We start from the raw sequence: 23,863 nt of genomic DNA, 5'->3' as shown, positions 1-23,863 counted from the left end.
TACACCAAGAGACACAAAATAACACAGACACACACACACACACACACACACACACACACACACACACACACACACACACACACACACCTGTTGTGGCTTCACTATGTGATCGCCATCTACAGCCTCGTCTTTGTCACTGCAGCTGTGATCCTGAGCGTTCCACTGGCAGCCCCATTCACTGGTCACACAGGAGATACACCTGCAACACAACACAAACACTGGCCCTGAGCACCTTTCAAGAGTGCGTGTGTGTGTGTGTGTGTGTGTGTGTGTGTGTGTGCGCGTGTGTGTGCGTGCGTGTGTGCGTGCGTGCGTGCGTGTGTGTGCGGTGTATCTTACGGCGTGTTCTGGTTCTTCCTGACAGTTGCAGCACAGTTGTAGAAATGATACTCTCCAGACGTCACCTCGATTTTGTCGTTCACCAGGACCTTGACTGGGACAGACACGTAGTCTGACCACACACACACACACACACACACACACACACACACACACACACACACACACACACACACACACACACATATTATATTTGCTTTCAGACTCAAATGAGAAGATCAATAACACTCATATTTTCCAGGTAAAATCTGAAGCCACAGTTAGCGTAGCTTAGCATAAAGACTGGAAACAGTAGGAAACAGCTAGCCTGGACCTGTCCAAAGGCAATAAAATCCGCCCATCAGCTGCAGCACATGAAAGAAATCATATTTCTCCCACATTAGCTTCTCTACAGTGGCTCCCTATTAGATCCATTCTAGTCTGTGCGCTAAGCTAAGCTAAGCTAAGCTAACTCCCACCTGGATGTGGCTTCATATTTAGCATACAGACATCAGAGTGGTATCAATCCTCTTTGAAAGACAGGAAATAGGCCAACAGTATTTCCCAAAATGCAAAACTATTTCTTTAATGCATTTAACCGAAAAACCACCAGGACTTGATGAACTTAAACTTCATGAGTTGCCATCAGTTGATGGCAGGAGTTTTTTTATGCATTCAAAATAAACAGAGCTAAATTATCTGTGTTCTTAGCGCTTGTTTTGATTAAGAATAAATAGAAGAGGCTTGTTAACAGGCAGGACGTTCTAATCTCGCTTACGGCGAGGCAAATATATTTGTACAGCATCTTTCAACAACAAGGCAAATCAAAGAGATTTACATAAGACATAAAAATGAAGACAAGACACGGAAGAAACACGAGGCAATATGAGAGGACAACAACAACGAAGCTAAACAGAGGTTCTTAATAAAGAGGAAAATTGAATGAAACACATTAAACGGGGCAGCTGGAGCACAGTGCAACACACCAATGAACGCTCACAAATTTAATCTAACAAAAGGAAGTGGAAGATATTTGTTTGAAATCAAATCTTTTTGAGTTTTCGGGGAGCTTCATGGTGCATATCTGATGATCTGAGGGGTCTGGGTGGAACTGCAGCCTGCTAGACGAAACTGAGGGAACAAGGAGTCCGGATAAAAAACGACACATGAATCCTTATTTTAAGACACACTTCTGCGCATCACATAAACCCTCCGTGTGTCCACCTACCCTGCTGGTCGGGCGTGGGCGGGATCTCCACGGGGTCAGGCAGCGAACAGGTGATCGGGCCCTGACTGTCGGAGGCCATCACGGCGTCGCTGACGAAAGAGCCGAAAACACAGTGCAGCCTATCAGAGGGCCTCAGTCTGGGGTGGGTGGGTATGTAGATATCCACCTGGAGAAGGAGGGCAAAAAGAGAGGGAGCGGGATGAACGGAGGCATGAAAGACGACGAGGGAAACGTCCAGTTTTTACTCTTCGGCTCACAGCAGGCGTCAGACAGAGACGAGTGTTTCCTGTGTGAGAGTGCGGGCGGCGGAGCGGGGGGGTCTCCAGCGCTGCGGCCCGGCTGTGCTGGTCTCTGTCAGGCTCACCAGTTTGAATTCAAGCTGATGATCTGCTTTCATTTCCAGCGACAAAGACGTGTTTAAGAGAGACAGAACGAGTGAGAATCTGAGGACAACTGGAAAACCTTCATGAATACTGCATCTGTGTGTGTGTGCGTGCAACCGTGTTTGTCATTTGTTCTTGAGTGTGTGTGTGTGTGTGTGTGTGTGTGTGTGTGTGTGTGCGCTGCAGAAATAATTGATATTCAGCTGTGCTGTTTAAACATTAGTTCCTCATTACTCCTCGCTGACCTTAACCGTTTTAATTTCACCGCTAAAGTTTTAATTTCAAACTTTCTGATCTCGGGTAACCGAGAAGCTCCTGAATGAATTCACCGGAGACTTTTTCCTCTTTTTAAGAATGTAAAGCTGCATGAGGCAACGTTTTTTAAACCTAAAATCCAACTGTCTTATCAGATTAAAATCCCAAACCAGGGGCTGCGGTGGAGAGGAGAGTCCCAAACTCCCTAATTAACATGCAGCAGATCCATCTATCTGGTCCCAGAAGAAATTCTGGTGTTTGCTGAGGTCAAACTTAAAGAGTCGTCTGAAAGCTGCACTCAAGTCCTTCCCACCAGGAACTGACGCGTCTCAGAGGAGTCGCAGGTAATGAAGTCCTGAAATACTGCCAGTGTAAAAAGTTGCGAGTGAATTTGTGTCTTCAGACGATCACAGCGTCCGTATCTGATGTGATCACGACAAATTAAAACTTCGTTAGAGACAGAAATGAGCCGCAGACGTAGATCTGGGCTTATGTCAAAAACTGAGGACTTGACTGCAGATTGGAGTCATTAAAGGCTTCAATTAACAACCATATATAGTCTATAAGTACACATATGATGTCTCATAAGTAAATCCTAAAAACAAACACAGACGTCAAGAACGAGACGAAAACAAAGAGCTGAAGGACACTAAAGCTTCGGAGCTGGGGACAATGCTCAGGGTCTCTGTGACACATTGACTTAAAGCAAAATACTGATTCATACAGCTTTGAGGTGTAAAACTTTGAGCTGCCCCTGAAGCGAGCAGACAAATATAAAACCGAAGCCTCCAGAAGGATCCGCGCCTCCTTCTATCAGCATGTTGTTTATTATGACCTGACCTGATTGTAATTATCAGGCGCCCATAATGTTGTTTGTTGCCTCCTCGTGTCTGATGAGGACGACTGTGAGAAGCATGTTGCTAAAATCACCAAACTTTCAATCTCCATACAGAACACATTCTGAGCAGCTTTCATTTGTTATTCCGGGCAAACTTGTTGACGGCTGAAGCTCTTTGAAAGCTTCGTGGATCCGTCGTACACGCATGTGTCGGACAACATCTGACCAAACTTTAACTTCTGGCTTCTTTTAAGAGTGGAGAGGCGTGATGGGAGGGGGGCTGGTCCACAGTCTGCTGCTGCACATCTTGAAGGACGGCACGTCTTTCTGGAAAATCAGCTCTTTGATCAATTCCTCATTAATTCAGAGAGTTCAGCCGTCAGGTTCAGGCGAGCTTCGTCTGCTCGTCTTCAGGATAAAATGGCTGCCGCAGCATTTTGATTCTGAATTTTATAGTGTCAGAAATCAGTTTGCAGAGATCACGTGACTGTAGTGAAACTAGAGAGAGTAGTTTGGGTGGCGGCGTCCAAAGACATCATCAAAAACAAGAGACCAGACGAGTAAAGAGAAGATTATGTTTGTCTGCTCTAATGTAAGCTGCAAATGTTAGCACGCTCGGCTAAATAGCTAACTACCTCTGATAAGAACTGAGCATTAATCTACAGCCAGTGGTGGAAAGTACATATACTCAAGTACTGTACTGAGGTACAATTTTGAGGTACTTACACTTCAGTAATTCCATTTTATTTCTCTTCCACAACATTTCAGAGGGAAACATCATATTGTTTATTTACTGTAAGGAAGACTTTAAGCTAACGTTAGCGGCTCTGTTCTGCTCTGTTTGACATTTGGAGAAGATTGCAGTCCAGTGACGGCAGCCAAAAGCCCAGCAGACGACGGCAATATTGAAATGTCTGTAACAAGGTCAGTAATGACAAACAGTGTTGTTCTGAGCTTAAATGAATCAGCGCTGCTGGTGCTGTCGCTCACGTGTAATTCACCGAAACGAGGTGTCATCAGCAGTTTCTGGGTGTGACAACATTTCCGAGGAAGCATTATCTCACTTTCTGAGCTGAATCAGCTCGCAAACACGCTGTTTTCAAAGGAACTGCCAGCACAAACAATGTGGACTCCATGCAATGCACACCTGGCTCATATCCAAAAACTGCGAGCGATAATGTCACCATGCATTAATGATGTCCTTGGAACTTCCCTGAAGGCCCATGGCGGTCCCTGCACCGGAGGTTAAGAACCCGTTTGAAATCCTTCTGACGACACAGAGCCCTCCAACTCTATTAGAGTTTCAGGAGGTTTGACTGGTCTGAATTAAGCAGAGCTCAGCAAGAACTGAACTTAGCTCAGGGGGATTCCACTCAGAGAAATATGCATGTTGATGCACATCCTCAGTTTCACTCCCTGCCTCCTACCTGCTGAGTCTTCTTGCAGCTGATGTTCGGCGGACTGAAGGACTCGATCTTAACGCACTGCTGATTGGGCGACCACAGCCAGGTGTTCTCCTCCGTCGACCTGCTGCAATCCTGCTTCCTGGTGCACCTGTGAGGCAAGCAGATGGAGATATTGTATGCACCTGTGCTAAAGGCTAGGCGACATACGGACAAACTGCTGTAGCTAGCTAAACATGCTACACCCAGACCCACTCAGAGTGACTCACTTTCCCTCCAGGACACACCAGCCACAGTATGGATCCTTCATGGAGACGCAGGAGTGGCAGTCTGTCTTCAGGTGGCAGGCTTGGACTGGAACTTTGGTGATCTGCGTGCACATGACAGACTTTTATTGTGAAGGAGCCATGCAGGAGCTTCAAGGCAATGGAAAAATACTGGCACCGTTAAAAGTAAGCCGAATTCACTATTAACAGTTCCCATTTGCAGTGCACCAATGGATGCACAGACAACGGCCACCGGATCGCTTTGATGGTGAGGAAAACCTAAAAATGTGATAATTCTCAAGCAAATTCTGAACCGTCTTTTTTCTACGACTTCTCACGTCGGAAATCAAAGGTAACACACTGAATAATATCAAAATGTGTTTCGAGTCCGAGCGTTAAGATGACTGAGTTATGATTCTGAGGAGGAGTGTGATTTTTGGCTCAAATTCACCTCATGCAGCGTCTTTGCCTCCTGGGTTTTTCTCTTTCGGCTAACTTAAATTTCACATGAGTTAAATTACAGAGGAGCAAAGTGAATATTTCATTCCTCACTTCCCCCTGTAATGTTAATAATGTCCGAGTGAGGCCAGTACAGGCGGCACAGAGCCGAGCCTGACGAGCTCCCTCTGAAACGAATCCTGTACGATCGTTCCTGTTTTTGTTTATTTATTTATTTTAAACAGGAACATCTGGAGAAGAAATAGGTGATAAATCTGGGCTCCATCTGGGACATGTGTTTTGGTTTTGTGTTTGTATGGTTTTACTGTCCCAGCTGTCATTGGTTTTGATGTGCTGCCTCAGCGCTTAATCATGTGTTAGAGTCACACCCATCATATTAGTGTTGTTGATACACTTCTACACAGCATTACTGGTTTGACTGGGATCCTGAGACATGAAACATGAATAAATCCTGCATGAACACAACCTAACAGTGATTTTTCTTCAGTCTATGTCATATTTTCTTATAAAGGGAAGGTCTTTGGATGCTATCTTAGTAAAACCAACCGATGTGGAAATAATTTTCCTCTCTGACAAGAAGAGGCAGGTCTAATAAATTTAAATGAGCAGATGGAACCACCTGGAGTATCGTCACTTGACTTGATCAAAGTGAATTGCCCTCTTGAAGTGCATTCTAATTAATTCATCTCTGAATCAATAACATCAATTTCACTTTAGTGTGGCGGCAGAGAAAGATGGCAACCGAAAGATGAAAGGACAAAGGAGAGAGAGAGACAGATGAAGAGAAAACGCAGAAGAAAACAAAGGCGTCCAGAGAGAAAGAATGAGTGAACAAATCAATGGCTGACTTCTGTGCGCTAATGCAGACGGATGTATTGCTGTTAGTCGAACGAATGAATAAATGATCAAATAAGACAGAGGGAATAAATGAAAGACTCATTAAGTCCTGACCTGATGGATGAAATGAAAGAGCAGAAGTAAGCACATGACTGAGTCCCTGACCTTCTTTACGTGGCGACACAGAGGTGTTCGATAGATGGAAGGTGAGAGAAATGGATTTAGCAAGAAGAACACTCAACTCGCCCGAGTCTGAGTGAGTTTGACCTTTTTCTCAGTGGTGATGTACAGGTGTTGGAGGCTGGAATCGAACAGGAGGTTCTTGTTGACCTTGTCGCCGGTGACCTCGGCCGGCGCTCGCCCGTACACCTCAGGATGGGCCGACAGATGCACCTTCAACACCTGCAGAAACACAGAAACTGCATTAGCACGCATTGAAATTCAAACGCCACCCTTTGCACTCAATAAATGCTGCTTTTTCACCACAAAATAAAGAATAAAGCATGAATCCAGTTTCCTCCGGACTCATTCAGCTCCTTCAAGCTTTTCATTTCATTAAAACGTGTCAGGAAGATTTTCTCCATCTGTGATACTGAGAATTGTAATTTAGCAAAAATGCTAAATATATGTCAAGTCGTTAGGCAACAGGATGCTATTTTCATGTTGCCAAGTGACGCCTAAATGATGACTGCAGCAGTGATAATGCAGCAAGGAAAAACTGTGGCTGCATTTTATTTGGAAAGTTTCCTTCATTCTTCCCGTTTTTCTAACTGAATGTTTACAAGCAGACAAATAACATTTCTGTGCTGAACTATTACATTAATGTGCAATTACCAGGAAGTGACTAATTGACTGGATGTGTACATATATTTGAACACTGTTTCTGTAATTAGCCGTAGTACAACATCACACAGTGCTCAACACTACATATTTCCTTTCCAGTAAACCTAAAGACTCAAAATGTGTTAAAAGTGAGAATAAAAACCCTTAATTTAGCCGTTTAGCCGTCCATTTTTGTCAAATATCAAAGAGAATGATGGCACCAATACTAGGTTAGCTAAGTCAGCTAACTAGAGAGCTAGCCTGCTAGCAGGGCCTTCTGTTAGCCAAGCTGTTTTGACTCCATTTAGGTAGATAACATGATGCTAGTTTGACGACTGCCCCAAAAAACAAAAGTTTACCTGTGAGAACCATAGTGAACTAACTAGCTAATGAGATAACTAGCTTATCATGTGATCTACTGCCCAAGAAAACACTGACAAAAAAGCTTACCTGTGAGCACTATGGTGAGCTAACCAGCGAGCTAGCAAGATAACTAGCTAGAGAATGACTGGCCAAAAAACACTTAAAGAAAATTACCTGCAAGCACTATAGTAAGCTAACCAGCTAGCTAGCTACAATAACTAGCTAGTGAGATAACTGCATATATAATGTGATCTCTGGTTTGACTACTGCCCAAGAAAACACTTTAATAAAGCTTACCTGTAAGCTAACCAGCTAGCTAGCAAAAATAACTAGCTAGTGAGATGCCAAGCTAACAGTTTTTAGCTGCTCAGTCCAAGACTCTCTCTTTCCCCTGTGTGGTTCAAGATGTCCGTAAGTGAAATTTCAGCCAACACTAGTCTAAAACTGTCTTTTTAGGGCTGCTTTACTACAGTCTTTACAGTAAATAGAAACCTCTAACCGTCAGAAAACATAAATAGGTTTAATTTCTTCTGATTTCACACATCTGGCTCAGGAAATGTGATCCTGTGAAGTGGAATCCCTGCACTCCCCTCATGGGAAGAAAAACCAAAGAAGAAGAAAGAAAACAACAGCAAAGATGGCCAGAGGAATGTGAGAGAGAAAAGCCGGCCGGGGAGTCTTTACCTCTCCGGTGGCAGTGCCCAGGAACGCCACAGCGTGCCCCATTTCCCCAGCCACAGCAACAGCGGTCATGTGACCCTTGCGGACCAATGAGGGCTCGGCTGTTAAGGCGAACTCGGCCTTGCTGGCCAGTGGGGAGGGCAGGAACTCTGCACCGCACTTGTATCTGAGGGCCATGTTATTCTGGAGGAGCAGAGGGGGAATTAAAATCAGTCGTAAAACATTCATATTAAAGCAGAATTATTGACTCGCTGTCAATATTTCTTTCTCTCTACTTTCAGAGTCTCTTTATCTCTGACACACAGGCAGATTTTCTCACCTGATTGCCGCCGCTGCACAGCTCTTCAGACTTGGAGGAGTAAGGCGAGTAGACGGCGGCCCTCTCGTTAATGATGCCGTTGTCGCTGTAACAGGCTCCTATTATCTCCACCAGCCTTTTATTAATAGAGCGCAGAGGGTACATACCTGCAAACAGGAGCAAAAGCACCGTCTGTACCTGTTTCCTACACGTTCCTCTGCTCTACTGAACACACGATAAATGATCCGTATGCAGGTTTTCCAGCAAATGATCAAATATCACAAAACAAAAACAGAGAAGAGGAAAACCCTCGTTATTTACAGTGTTTTGATAAGAAAGGGTTCATGTGGGGAAACTTGAAGTTTGAAGATATCTATAGATTTATGACCACTGCCTTTTCCATTTAAGTCGACCATACTGTTGCAGCACCACCTGTACTGTAGGTGAAATGTCACGTTCAGTTATAGCTCTTGTTTTAAGGTCAGGGATGAACTTTGAACCTAAGATCTAACAGATTTATGTTGAACAAAGGGAAAATATTGGTTCCACATGGGCAACCAAGTATTCACAAGTTGGTGCTAATACCACTTTGCTGGTCCGATGGCGAAACTTAGTTCTAAATAACATTAAAATACTTGGTTAAGTTTTCAGATAAGGTCGAAATCGGCCAGCATGAAGAGGACACCTACACATGGCAGAAGTAGAGGGGTCTTCATCAGACGTGAAGGTGACAAACAGCACCTTGTCGGAGGCTGAAACGGGTCCATACTGGTTGGATTTGGTCATGCTCTGAGCCAAAACCTCACCTGGCGTCGCTACATAAGCAGCCTGGACAAGGAGGAGATAAAAACATGCTGAATGTTAGACATTCACAGAGAAAATTTAGCTGATTTAACAGAGGCTCAGGGAGAGTGGAGACCCCACAAACTGAAGCTATTTCAAGTTCAAGAGCATGTTAAATCCAATTTCTAAAGTTTTTCAGGGGTCAGGACGGAGGCGTTCTCAAAAACTCTCCAATTTAACACAAACTCATCCAAACGTAAAACGTCCAAATGTGTTTTTCCGACTCACTGCTGCATTTTTAATAAAATTCTGACAGCCAATCCGGTGGCTGACGAGTGGATCATCGTTACCTGAGCTTTGTTGTACTTGTTCGTAGCGCTACAGTTGAGCTGCAGCTCGGTGTAGGAGTAATAACCCTGATCGTCCTCGCACATCCTGGAGATGAAGGTGAAGTTCTTGGTGTCCTGAACCCCGAGCGTCCGCGAGAACAGGAAATACACGAAGCCGCTGTCCTTGAAGGCGAAGCGGAAGTCGTGGAGGTATCGCAGGACAAAGGGGTTGGCCTGGACTGCCGAGGCCTCGATGATGCTGTCGAAAACCACCCAATCACCGTAGTCCTGGAGGATGCGGGTGGAGATCAGCTTGGTGCTGTCATGGCTGCCGTATCCCTTGCCAACCTGAGACACAAGATACGATAAACTGATGACATTTTCTCCTTTAAGCTTCTGGTTCTTTTGCTAAACGCTCGCTGAAGGTCCCTCAAGGGGCCCGGCTGGTCCCCCGGCCCACTTTGAGCCCACAGCCTCCCTGATACCTCTGACAAACTGGAGCTGGAGGAAGGAAAACCTTTGCATGTCATCGTAGGAGGCATTGGATTAAAAAAGCTTCTGCACGTGGGCTTTGAAGAACATCATAAAACATCTTGTAAAATCAATGTGAAGAATTGTTGAAGCTTATTTAATTTAAATCTGATTTCATTTGTTCACAGTATCACAGATGGAGGTGACTAATAATCATTTTCTTATTTAGCTGTGTGTCTGGGTGTGCTGTCATCCTCACCAGGAACACGGTGAAGTTGTCTCGATCCTTGGTGAAGTACGACATCACTCCCACCACAGAGACGCTCTCCTCGGCGCTCGCCACGTACGACTTCTCTCCTTTGGTGTCGCTGAAGTACAGCAGCTGCTCCACGTTGCTCAGGTTCCTCAGAGAGCAGATGCCTCTGAAGACGCTGCCGCAGACCACCAGGACGTCCTTGGCGCCGTGGACCAGCAGCAGCTTGTTGTGGTTGTCGGTGTCCACGGCCTCCTCGCAGGCGTCTGTGACGGGCGGCGTGCACTGCCGGTTGTCCCGTTTGGGGCCCGTCTCGGTGCGGGACTCCACGTCGAGGTCAGGGGTCAGCTGGTAGAGGGAGTTCACGGCGCCGACATACAGCCGGCCTGTACGAGGCTCGGACACCACGTTGTTGATCAGGGTGTCGGACAGGAACTCCATGTTCTTGCCCTGGGAGGGGCTGAGGTATGTTGTTGCCAGGGCGACCAGGGCAAACTGCCACACCCACCACCGCTCCATCATGCCTGGTGGACAAACAGAGAGAGAGACAGCTGTCAAAGAGCGAAGCGCAAATACTTTTCACGATCGATTCCTGTTTTCAACTCGTCAAATGTCAGAAAATTGTCAAAAATTCCCAGAAACAAAATGTTTGTTTGGTCCAACCTCCAAAACCAGAAGTGACGCATTCGAGGTGACTGTGCAAACTGCATTTGTTTGCCTCTCAGTGTTTCCGATGCTGTAAAACTACGACGCCGTCCTTACCGGGGATGTGATCGCGCCCTTCATTAATCAAACACAGCTGCTGAACATTGCTGCTTTATTCTGTTTTACATTGTTGTAAGTTGAGCATCTTTTGGTTTTGGACTCAAACACAAAAAGACGACTGAAGACGTCACACTGGGCTCTGGGACGCCGTGAAAGATGAAATAATTGGCATATTAATCCATAATGAAAATAATGTGAATTCACAGCCCTAAACTGATCTGTGAGCGCTAACACTCGGTGACAATAAACCCGTTGAACTCGACTCCACAGACACTCGCTGCTCGTCCTCTAAACAAAGCAGATTTCAGCAGCGCTCTGACATCGTACCGCGAGGCTCAGCAGCAGCAGCAGAGGCTCAAGGAGAAACGAGTGAACGCTGAGAGCAATAATGAGGAGCTTCTCATTAAACCCAGAACATCCTTTACTGGAGGAGAACGAGCGGGGAGGAGGAGGGGGAGGTGGAGGTAACGGCCGAAAAAGTGAGAGTTGCTGAGCTAGATTAGATTAGCGAAGACAAAAGAAGAAAGTGTGTGTATGTGTGTGAAAAGGGAGACTGAGTGTAGCAATTAGCTGTCTGACATAGCGAGTTTCTCCTTCCATTAGTCTGGATGGGTGTGTTTAATTATAGCTGCGGCCCGTGGCGTAAAACAAGGCTCCGGCGTGCAGTAACACCACGCTTGCGGTAATAACGCCGCCCGCCTCTCATCTCTGTTTACTCCTTCACACCTATCAGCTCATCCTCGGCTGAGTCACTGTGAAACTCAGCTGATCATTTTCCCCCATTAATCATTATCACTCATCACGGAGGTGCTTTTCATCACGTCTCCGCCTTCTGTCCAATAAATCAAACCGCTTACGGTCGCATCACTTCCGTGCATTTCTGCTCCTGTGATCCGGCGTTTTACCGGCCAATCACTGGTTTTACAGCAGCTATGAGATAGTTCTGATTGGTGGTCAATCGACTGGCGCTTCCACTGTGCTTTTACTCTCCCCAAATTGAATTCACTTCAGGTGGCTTCATTGCGAAGGGATTTATTAGTGTGAAAAGACTTATCTCTCCAACCACCTGCTCGCCTAAATTACCTATCCACTGATATCAACGGTCAGGTGGTCTTAATGGCCGCAATGCAGAGTTTAGAAGTGTTACAGTGGAGAACAGTTACCAACACATACACAAACTTCTAAGAGCACAGTTTAAATGACTGCATTTGAATGCACCATTCTGGGAAACTTTTCAATCCGACTCAACGTACAAACAAAGGGAATCTTTTTGGGTCAGGTTGAATCTGTATTGACAGACTGCCTGAATGAATTCGACAGGAAACTGCTGCTAAAAATACCTTCCTCACAAACTCCCGCCTCCCCGAACTCCACCGTGATGAGCTGTCCATTGTCTTTTGCTCATACAAGTGGCGAAGCTGCGTCGAGGCTCTGCCAGCCAATTTCGGTCTCGAGGGGCGGATTGATGTGTGTGAGGTGGTTGAAGCGGGTCAGCCATTAATCGCCGGTTCGATCCCCGCATCAACGCGCCCTTGGCCCGGTTAATTCAGTGCGGATCGTTTGGGCTGGTGTGAAAGCTGGCGGACCAATCAGACGACGCAATGACATTGTGGTTTTGTCTTAACTTAAAAAGCTAAACTACTTGAACAGCTAAAATCGGGCTCTGCTCGGTGGTCTGCGCTCGTATCCGACCCCGTGTGCTCCGGCAGGGTCAGTGGATGAACTGTTTCCATGACATCATGACCAGTTAAAGACACTGGGCTGCTCGCTGATTGGCTGGTTGAACTTCATGTTAAAGCTCATCGTCACATGATTCAGACCTGATACTGCTGGTGCTTTCACACATTTACCGTCCGGCCTCCCATCATGCAGCAGAAGCTCTCCCCCAGTTAAACCACATGCTGGATGACACGTCGGCTCCTTCGGACGCCTAATTAGACAACAAGCACCTGAACTGTGCCTGATGAAGTGTGTGTGTCCTATCAGCTGGAACATGGCTGCTTTCATTCGCCATTAAACTGGTCAGAAAAGAAAAGCTTCGAGCTGCACGTTGACCCGCAGTCTGCCCCTGTCATGTGCACCCCCCCCCCATTAAATCCTCTATTCCTGCTGCAACCCAGTGGAACAAGGCACAAAGACAGCAGGTAGCTTCACCTTCGCCGCCTCGCTCTCTCTCAGAGGGCCCGTTATGGATGTGTGCATCTGCCACATCAAAGGAAAATCATCTTTGGTTTCCACGCGGGATCTATCTGTGCGCTCTGTCAGCCATCTTGGCCCTTTCTCTTCTCTCTGCTCATTTTCTGTCTTTCATCCTCCTGCCTTGGTTCTTTAAGCCTGACTGGTGTCAGCCCACGAATAAGCTGTGAGTCAAAGGTGTGAAAGGTGTGTGTGTGCGTGTGTGTGTGTGTGTGTCTTCTTCTATCCTTACAAGCAGTTTGACTTGAAGATCGTCTGTCAGGAAGACGAGAGATGAGGACGCTTATTGTTGAAGTGAGGTGTGATGTTTATTGGAGGCATTATCTCAGTTATTATAAGCAAAGAAGATCAGCAGCTTCTCTGCAGCCTTCAATACAAACATAATATAAATTACATATAATGGAGGTTTCTTGCAATGGCAAATGATGCTTTTACTGACTGGAAATGACGCTTACTGCCACCATCTGCAGCCGAAAATGACACCAAGACACAAAACAGTAGAGCTAAAAAACCAAAACAATCAGCTGATGGACACTAAAAGGCTCCACAGAGCAGAGAGAAGCTGGAACATTCAATTTTTCGGGGAGCTTCTGTCTATTTTCTGCACATTCATAAACCAACTGAGTGAAGAAGGCGACAACTGAACATGATGCAAACCTTCCACCTTGCATCACTCCGCTAAGCCCCTCCCATCACACCCGGGAGCTGGGGGGGGGGGGGGGGGGGCAGCAGAAAGAGCCCCGGCGGCCCCGTGATCCTCATGGCTCTAAACAGCTCGCGCCTGGCCCTCATCATTCTCGCCGTGACTCGTCCTCTCACAGACGCCCTCCAGCATGTTGTAACCGCAGGGCAGAGCGCCGCAGGGCAGAGCGCCGCAGGGCAGAGCGCCGCAGGGCAGAGCGCTGCAGGCTTCGCAGGCAGCCATGACGGCGTCTAACAGCTGGATGAGGGGCCAGCACACCACAGAGCCCCGTCACCACTCAGGAGTCATCACCATCACACCTCTTTACCATTCGCCGATACGAGCTCCATTGCATTAACATAACAAGAGGCGGGACCCTCTATCTGAAAACTGACCTGTGATTGGTCAAATTCTCCCAGAGCAGGTGCAGAAGTCTAGTTTTCCTTCAGAATACTTGAATTAAAATAGACTGAAGGATTATTATGGAATTTCTGCCCTTTGACACCGAAAATAATCCGCCTGCAGCAGTTTTAACTGCAAACTGCAGCTCAACCAGTGACGGAAACACTGTGAGCTGCAGCCCGACGGGCAACGACTGACTGTTAATTGCTTATTTGTTGTGTGCAGGACACCTACACAGACGATCAGCACTCGCTCAGCGCGGTTTTTCCATCTGCACGGCTGTTTAAGAGTTGGCATATCTCGGCTTGGGTTCACAGAATTTAGGAATGAATGCATTCGCTGGAAAGCAGCATTACAACTGTCTCTGCGTCTGTGTGTGCGAGATTACACCGGCACCCACCAGCCACACATATATGGTCGGAAACTTTTCCAACAAAGGGGATGAAATGCAAATGTTGTGATGGAAAAGTGAGAGCGGCCTAAACACACAGCGGCACACACACGCACACACACATAGCAGCAATCTGTGTCTCATTAAAATCCTGAGTGCATACTTTGTAGAAGTCTTGAGCGCTGACCCCTCTGCTTAAAAGTTTGGAGTGAAACTAAACCCAGGAATGTCTGCTGAGCTCCAGCCAGGGGAATAAAGCCCGACTGATTCTCCTTCTCTCTCTAACCTCTCCAAGCTTTCCTCTTTCTAACTTCTCTTTGTAATTCACATTGTTTCTGCTGCTCGCTCGCTCGCTTGCTCTCTCTCTGCCGGTCTTTACATCCTCACCCATGGGAGCGACTTCAAACAAACTGCTTTTCTGACACCCGAGATCTCCAGGGACAAACCAGATCTGAAACTCCCTCTTTGGTCCCGTCTGTCTGCTCGTCTGTCTCTCCGTCTGCGCCTCGACCCGTCTGTCTCTCCAGACGTGGGTCTCACTCTAATATTTCACCCGAAGACACATTTAAAATGTTCAAATTCACAGATGCTTCACTCCCAAAATTAAACGTCTTATCTCTTCCTGTCTGGAAGAAAACTCTGAAATCATGTGACTGCACCAGTGGGAAACTTGGCACGGCAATCAAAGCTTTTTCACTGGATGGAAATTTTATTAAAACAGTTGCGTGTGATGCGTCCTCCGAAACCTCTGGAATAGCAGTTCAGATAAAATAACCTTTACTAAAGATGTATTTAACAGACACATCTGAAGCTTCTGAACACAGCTCACGTTCTTCATCAGCTCCAAACAAAAAAATGGGTTTAATTGATTTTTGTTGGGATTTTCTGTGCAGCCAAAAATGGCTTCCTGCTGCCAACATCAGTCACACTATGAGACGTCCTCTCGTGCTGAGGACCAAAATGTTCCCAGAGACAGAAAATAAAGAGACAAATTGGGAGAAAACGCAAACGAGCGGCTGATTCATCTGAATCAAGTCAAAACTACAGAGCGCACGAGAGCATCCAGCCCAGTTTGGATCAGGACCATCATGATTTCACTTATTTTCTGATAACTAACACTGAAACACTTCCAGGAGATTCTATAAGCAGTTTTATACACTTTCATGAAGATGCTGGACTCACAAAAGACACAATAATAATGTCCTGAAGGTTTCCTGTTTGTTCAAAGTGCTGAAACACTGGGTCCTACATTTCCCAGAATGCAACAAGATGTGCCTCTTACTTCAATCCTTCCCAGCTTGTATGATACCTCCAGTTTGTTTGTAAGTAGGGGGGGCAACGAATAATCAACATAGTCGACTAAAAATCAGTGACCAGCTAATTTAGTTATCAATTAGTTCATGATGTCATCAGACGTCGGCTCTGTGGATGATGAAGACTCGTCTCGTTAAGTTAGCTAGCTAGCTTAACGTTGACAGCTACGTCACATTATGGGCTGTAACATTTTCTTAGGAATCAATGAAGTGTTAATGACGCTGAGAGCAGCAAATATTCTTTATAACGATCCTGTTCATCTAACTTTAAACACTTCAACGCTGGATCGTTCACGGCAACATTTATGGTCGACGGTTTACGCTCTGAAGACGTATTCAGAGAAAATGCGAAGTTCAGAGGCAGAAAGTCAACAGAAAGATGCAAGTGGTTGTGATTAAAGGCAAATTCACTGAAATTTTTGCTGGCCTTTATGAGTTCGGAGGAAAAAGTACAGTTGCTAGCTAACAGCTAAAGACCGTCGAGTCAGTATGGTGGCTGTTTGAGGCCAATAAACACAAAGACGATCCATATTCAGATCCACACAAATGATCCTTCTGTCTGAACACAACCCGGCAACACCTGTAGGCCGTACCTGTTGTCTTTTATGTAAGCCCACAAACACGACATGTTAACACGATGGTGATGCATCATCATACGAACTTTCCAGTTTCCTACCATCAAAACACACCAGTGATCCTGAAAAGCGCCAGTCGCTGCTACTGTGAATCCAACGTGAGGCCAACATGGCAGACAAATTGCCTCTGAGGTAGAAAAGCCCTCGTGTGGCTTCATTTGCATTCATGGCCACCACCGGGCATCATTAGCCATTCATGACACCAGGCCGGAGGAACATTGCAGCTGATTGGCCGGGCCTGCAGGGGATATGACTGCTATGATTGGCGGAGCCCTGGGGAAATTGAGTTGTTATTGGTGGTAATGAAGAGGCCTGAAGGAGAGCGTGGCTGAAAAAACCAAAGCATAAAACTACACACACACACAGCGAATCTATCGCCAACACACAACCTCTTCAACCAGTCCCAGAGTCCACGAAGGCATCACTCTGTCTAATGTGGAGACCAACAAAGAGGACCCAGACTTCAAGACGGCTTCAGGTGCTGGAGGAGAGTCTGGGTTTGCCAAAATAAACAGACAGAAAACTTTCTGGAAAAGAACGTCGTCGAGTCTCTAAAGGGTCATGAAAGAGAGAAATGACATCACTTCATCGCAGTCCAATCAGTGACGGACACACTGACACACCAGTGGAGGACAGAAGAGGAAAAATGGCCACCAGGAAGTAATCTGTCCAATGACATGAAGAGATGAGCAAACCTGAGATGATGCAAATTACTCCTGCAAGTCTGTTCTGTATTAATCTGGAGTGGACATTATTACACAGCGACACAATAAGACCCTCTAATGACTCGACCTTTGAGAAGAGGATTAGTCTTATGATAGAAGGTCTGAGAGGCTGGCACTTATTAAGCACACACACACGCACGCACGCACGCACGCACGCACGCACGCACGCACGCACGCACGCACACACACACACACACACACACACACACACACACACACACACACACACACACACACACACACACACACACACACACACACACACACACACACACACACACGGAGAGTAGAGTACCACTCGGTAACATCTCGGCAGGGCAGTGACACAGCGAGCAGAAACAAAGACAGACTGTCAGAGGACGGACTGGGACGCCACTCATGAGCAGTAAAAACAGGAAACGGCACTTAAAAATGACCATGACTCATAAACCAGTTCATAAACTGGAGACCTGACACTGGTGTGACTGGCTGGATGATCAATGCACAAAGATCAGGTCGTGCATAACATTTGATTGATCACACGTCTGATTAGCAGTGAAAAATCGTCTATTATCAGTTCAGGATGGGGAATCTGTGGCGGTGCGTTCAAGGACAATAAGACATCTGAGCTCTCCCAGATGGCTGATGAACATTTTTAATGTGAAAAACACCACATTTATCCACATTTCCTTTCAGTTTGTCCTCTGGGTGCAGTTTCTTTAATGAAGATGGGTTGCTAATTGGACACTTATTGGCAGCTGATGAACTAATTGGGTCTTTGAATGCATCACTGTGGTGAGTTTGGAAAATGCTCCCCTTGCAACAACATCAGTTTGCCCCAAAAAAAAACCAAAACAACAAGAATGCAAGGAAATGTTCAGTGTGATGGATTACCAATCTTAACTCTCAAGTCAGTGCAAATTTATTTTCACAGCACACCGAAATGAGCTGAAATCCAGCGACTGCCTGGAAGGAAGGAAATCAATCTTCTTGAATAAATATGACTTTACATCAATGCATGGGAAGCTTGGTGCGGAGGTAAAGAGGGAAGTAAAGAGAGGGACGGGAGACAAAGAGAGATAAAACACGATCCCATTTCATGGCGGCAAACTCACGCGCAGATTAATTCTGTGTTATGCAAATGTAATTTAGAGGCTGTGTCCTCTGCGTTGGAGCGAGCGATTAGCAGCCACTTTCTCTCCTGGTACACCTCCCATTAACCTGACGATGACACACACTTGAGTGTGTGTGTGTGTGTCCTTGTGTGTTCGTATCCCTGCATACCAACAGACCACCTGCTTTAATTATCTCTCGCATCTGAGCAGCGTTTCCAGCAACTTTTAAAGTCAGAGCAGCTCAAGCACGCCGAGGACTCGTTAGGCGTCCTGTTTCCTGTGACGCTGCATTCAGGTCACACGGGACGAAGTGTCAGAGCGTGCAGACAGCTCACAGCAGCTCATTTTTAAGTCCTTAAGATGTCATGATTGATGTTTTCTGTCGACTTTACTGGCTGCAGATCCCGATGATTTAAAGGCAAACTGAACATGAAAAAATCAGCTGCAGATCAAACACCTGGCAGGTGTTCTGTCAGCGTACGGAAAGAGTTAAGGATCAAAAAAGGTTCTTGGTTTTAGAGGAAATGAGTCCCCCACGTTTGGATGCAAGGACTGTAATGTAACGTAAAGAATAAATAGTTTTGTCTTTTGAACAAGCAAAAAGGAGAAAATGGTGCATTTGTCTGGGACTATTTTCAGCGGCGGATTAATCCACAGTCGGTGCTCTAGTGAGTATTTGTTTTTTTATTGAACAGCGATGATCGTCTCTGACGTCCATGAATCTGCTTAGAATCGCAGAGAAAAGATGATTCAGAACTTGCCTGAGAAACATCACGTTTTTGAGTTTTCTTCAGGATCACACTGATCCACTGACAGCTGTCTGTTCACCAGTGGGCACAATGCAAACAGGAAGTGCTAACAGCTAATTCGGCATGCTTTTTTCTAATACAGCTAATAGATTAGCATTTAGCTATTATAGCTAGCAAAAAAAAGTTTGCAGCGCTTCTTGTAGATTCACTTTAAAGTCCGATGACGTTGCTGTGGAAGGACTTTAAATTACATAAGAAGCAATTTTGCTGAAAAACTGGGTGTTTGGGGCCATAATTATTAACGGGGCTGGAAAATGACCCACATACACACACACACCATGGACGGGATTAGAATCAGTGACCAGCGCAGGCAGTAATGCTGCATATCAAGCAACCTGAGTGCACATTAAATTTCAAATAAGGTTTGAAATATATGAGTCTGATGGCTGAAAGTGATATTTTTGTATTAAAGCCGCCGACGGCTGAAACTGTGCTCATTACCCAAAGTTAGCACATTATGAGTCCATTCAGACAACACGCTGATAAGTGCCACGCGATGAAAAGATTGCGCTAATCGCCTAACTTCCTGGATGGAAATTAAAATCACTCGATATCATCTTTCTTAAGAAAACCAGGAGGTATCTGCAGCACGGATTATAAATCACCTTGTAATCAGACTAATCAGCTGCAGGCTGAAGGGCATCTTATGGGTGGAGAAATTAAAAAAGTGATAGAAAGTCCTGTGTTGTTTGGAGGAGGAAGAGGAGGGTGATGGCGTGCGACCACACAGTGTCAGCAGTCGAGGTGCGAAGCCGCTCCCGCTGTCGAGTCGTTACGTCTGAACAGGATCCAGCAGATTTACAGCCTCTCTTCCCACGCTGGAAATTAAACCTCTGTCTCGTCTGCGGAGCGAGCGGGAGGAATCGAACGGGAGCTGAACGTAAAGGCACTTCATTCCAAACCGCTTGTTTCTCTAAAGTCGTATCAAAAAATAATTAGCACCGCCTGCGCAGGTGGAGCTCCGCCAAAAGCTCAGAAACCTCAGCGTTTCTGCTCGTGCACGTCGGTCCTGTCCAAACGTTTGAACCCCTTCTCTCTACATCGACGCACATTGTGGAAAAGTTTCGCAAGTTTTCCGAACTTTGCGGGCCTTTGAACCTCCGCTCCACAGCTCCTGCTAACCTTTACGCATATACATAAACAGAAAGACAGAGGAGAGGCAGCTCTCGACTAGCTCTCAATTAACAAGGCAGCCTCTGTTTCGGCGGCGGTTCGGTGTGTGCGTGAGCGCACCAGCGAAAATGTGTGCGCGAGAGGGAAAGAGAAGGAGAGATTGTTCTTTGCAGCCAGAAGACAGAGATATAGCCTTCATTCCTGCTCAGATTAAAGGATTTAGAGCGAGAAGCCTTATTACAAACCCAAAGAAAGAGAAGGAGAGGGAGCGCTCCCTCCGTCTCCCTCCTTCTGCCTCTGTTCTGGGCTGATTAAAGCACAGATAACTCTCCCTTCCAGGCTGCAAGCTGCTGGAGGCCGACTCAGCACACACCGACTCATTAAAATCCAGACATAACAGAGGTTTCTTGGAGTTTCCAAGGATTTTGACCTGCTGGATGACCAACCTCCTCATGCACAGCGCTCGCCCTCGCCCTCTTATCAGTATTTAAAGAACCCCTGTGGTGTGTGTGTGTGTGTGTGTGTGTGTGTGTGTGTGTGTGTGTGTGTGTTGGAGTTTTTAGGACACGCCTGGTAAATGTCAGGCTTTCTGCAGATGAGAGTGACTTAAGATTCCTTAATGCTACCTGGATTTGAACTCCAGGCCCATTTCAAGGAAGAAAGACGGCCTTTATCTGATTTAATGTGAAAAGTGTGAAACGCTACGTGGGCAGAATAAGATCAGAGGACTTCTTTGACCTTTTCACTCACACACTCTGCTGTTTACCTTCACTTCTCTTTAATAGTAAGACTAGAAAATACTTGCATCCTGTTATCTAAAGCTGTATTGTAATGCTTGTTTTGGCCACCTGAGGGCAGTAGAACAGCCTGCAAACACATCGTATAACAGCGCGTTAGCTAACGCTCCTTATTTCCACCTCCAGCAGCCACAGAGCAACATTATCAGTCATGTAGAGTCGTTTGTGTCTCTTTTAGCTCTGTTTTGGTCTCTACCATCACCTGAAGCCGCCAAATCCTTCATAACGTTCACAGCTAAGTTGCTAACTTTGTCTGCCATTTGCTTCATTATTAAACAATGAGCTAACAGACGTTATAAAGTCGATGCAAACTGCAGCTGCTGGGTGATAATCCTGTTAGTTCATCGTGACTCATTTTAGATTATACAGTCTCTTAATCTAAAAATACTCCTTAACGCAGTTTTAAGTCATATATTAAATTACCTGCAGTGGAGGATTTCTGTATTTTGGTTGTGAAGCTTTAAAGTTTCAACTGAAGGATGAACAACAAGTGTTACTCTATTTTTCCGATTGTCAACAAGTCTTTGCTGTCAATGTCTTTCAGTGCAGCTCAGAAATACACTCACAGTTGCCAGTTTATTAGGTATGCCCAGCTAAAGCTAACAGTCTAATAAGCCGTCATGCGATTCCCTTCATGAAGGTCATAAGATCGAGTTTTTGCTGAAGCTGTTTCAGAGACGTGTTGACCTGTTTGGTGTTTGTGGAGGCTGCAGTTAGCGGTTAGCGGTTATATACAGAGCTGTTTCTGTTAGTTAGCACTGATACAAAACTGCAGCCTCCAAATTACAGGACTGTTGTGTTGGGCTGCGTTAGCTTTAGCTAGCTGTACCTATTAAACTAGCCAAACCATCTGCTAACTGCAGTGACGAAGATTTGTTTGGGACTACTTTCAGCGGCGGATTAATCCACATTTGGAGTGTTTGTGTCAGCAGGACGGTGTGTGTGTGTGTGTGTGTGTGTGTGTGTGTGTGTGTGTGTGTGTGTGTGTGTGTGTGTGTGTGTGTGTGTGTGTGTATGTGTGTGTGTGTGTGTGTGTGTGTGTGTTCATGCTGATGAAGAAACGTGTCAGCCAGTGTGACAGTGTGGCTCATTGATGTGTTTTTAATAGATATTCAGACAACAATGGAGCTGTGTGTGAGCAGCATCAGTTCACTGTTGGTTTCATGAGAAGCAGACTCACGTATTTTAATAAAATACTTTATTTGTAGTAAAAGTCATGTTGTTTTACTGCATATGCTGTTAAAAATATACACCTGTAAGAGACGCTGTTGTCGTCTTTGCTGCTATTTTTGAGTGATGTTACAGAGCTGCATTTCCCTTGAGGGAAGCTTTGCTGTGGTTCAGCCTCTTCCAAAGAGGAGCTTGTAAAACTGAGCCCTTCAAAGCAGCTTTCCCGCACACTGAGGCCTTTATGCTCAATTCCAAACAGCTGATCACATCTAATTTTTTCTGGGTGACTGTTCGTATCTATTTTAGGCTGTAATCCATATCCAACACCTACAGGAGCTGACAGAGACGTCATGCGGAGTTACAACACATCACATTTCCATTTGTTTTCGCCTCATTCCCGCTGCAGTTTGTGCTTAGTGAGTTTTGGCTGAGCTGAGGTGTCGCTCCACGTTCAAATCAAGTCTATTTTAGCTCTGGATTCAAAGTGAGAAAGCACGAAGATGACAGCAGAGGACCGTGCTGCAAGACTCTTCAGGGGTGTTTTTGGTAAAGATGCAGATATTTAGCATTAATTAGCTGATTATTAGCATGCATATTAGCTCTTAATTAGCCATTATAAAGCACTTAATGATGCTAGCTTCCTTAGGCTATCAAGAAGCAGTAATTAGGAGGTTAATGAGGGAAAACTCTTTGTTAATGGACGAGCAATTGTAGAACATGGTCATGCAGAATAAGGCATAAGTGACTTCTTTCCGCCGTGAAAACACTCCATGAATTCAAGCTGACCACGGTCGTTGTTTGCTGTCGATCAGGAGGCTGCAAACGTCTCAGAGCGGAGCGTCACTTCATCTCCTCCCACTAAAAGCACTTCTTAATCACGCAGTGAATACAGACAGGAAGTGCTGCAGACGGCTGAACGACGGCAAACAGCAGAGGCGTGAATCACGCAGCTGGAAATGTAAGCCGGCGTGCAGCAGATGCTGCTGATGGTCAGCAGCTCGAGTCTCACCGACTGCAGCAGTTGGCAGAGAGGCCGCGGAGCTGCATGGTGGCTCAGGCCTGAATGAACGAGCCAGAAGAGCGCCGCTCTACTTCCCTGCTGTCTGTCCATCCATGCAAACACACAGCATGCTGGGAAACTCAGCATCACTGCTGGGAGACCACTTTACCAACAGAACCAGCCTGACATACCGGTGATTTCACACCGAGGGTTCAGCTCGAGGCTGAAGCAACCACGAGCCAAACGCTCAAATTTGGTATGAACGTTTATGTCCTGATGGTTTTAGAGACTCAATGATTTTAACAACAACAACAACAACAATAATAACATTGTCTGCCGAGACAAAATTCGTATCAAAAGTCAAGAACGAGGATGCCAATTTCCTCTTGTATTGCTCAAATTTGCTTTACAAATAAAGATATTTTTATTATTATTTTAAAATCATAATAACCTTTTTGGCCACTTGGGGGCAGCAGAAACAGGCTGAAAACAAAACTGACATCACCTTTGAACTTAATGTCGCACTTCTCTCTCTGTTTGAGCTCCGTTTTTGGTCTCCACCGACTGCTGAGGGAAATATCGGAGTAAACCACTTCAGATCAGATTTAGAAAAATGGATGACTTGATTTATTTTTTTGGCCTCTCAGGGCTTCCGTACCGTGTTAATATAAACCTAGCTGATCTGACTCCTCTGGTGACGCTGCACAGGACGATCTTTAGACCACAGGCAGGGACGTCCTCACACTGCTGCGTTATGCTAACACTGTAGCCTTATGGGACGTTA

The 23,863-nt window shown here is 45.7% G+C and overlaps 1 protein-coding gene across 2 annotated transcripts in view; it reads right to left on the bottom strand.

The window, feature by feature from the left end:
• The window catches only part of plxnb2a.1 (plexin b2a, tandem duplicate 1), a 136,060-nt gene that overhangs the window by 20,316 nt on the left and 91,881 nt on the right, over positions 1-23,863 (bottom strand). For both annotated transcript variants that reach the window (XM_070991803.1, XM_070991804.1), the window contains 11 exons: positions 9,994-10,511; positions 9,285-9,611; positions 8,841-8,979; positions 8,173-8,318; positions 7,857-8,036; positions 6,255-6,389; positions 4,695-4,795; positions 4,450-4,576; positions 1,547-1,712; positions 340-451; positions 88-199 (listed from right to left, as the gene is read on the bottom strand). In XM_070991803.1, the coding sequence (XP_070847904.1) occupies positions 88-199; positions 340-451; positions 1,547-1,712; positions 4,450-4,576; positions 4,695-4,795; positions 6,255-6,389; positions 7,857-8,036; positions 8,173-8,318; positions 8,841-8,979; positions 9,285-9,611; positions 9,994-10,509 (2,061 nt within the window). In that variant the 5' untranslated portion in view covers positions 10,510-10,511. The remainder of the gene's footprint in view (positions 1-87; positions 200-339; positions 452-1,546; positions 1,713-4,449; positions 4,577-4,694; positions 4,796-6,254; positions 6,390-7,856; positions 8,037-8,172; positions 8,319-8,840; positions 8,980-9,284; positions 9,612-9,993; positions 10,512-23,863) is intronic.

Source organism: Chaetodon trifascialis, chromosome 22 (assembly GCF_039877785.1).
Source record: "Chaetodon trifascialis isolate fChaTrf1 chromosome 22, fChaTrf1.hap1, whole genome shotgun sequence".
NCBI lineage: Eukaryota > Metazoa > Chordata > Actinopteri > Chaetodontiformes > Chaetodontidae > Chaetodon > Chaetodon trifascialis.
The sequence above is the reverse complement of the archived record's forward strand: the minus strand, read 5'-3'. Positions and strand labels throughout refer to the sequence as shown.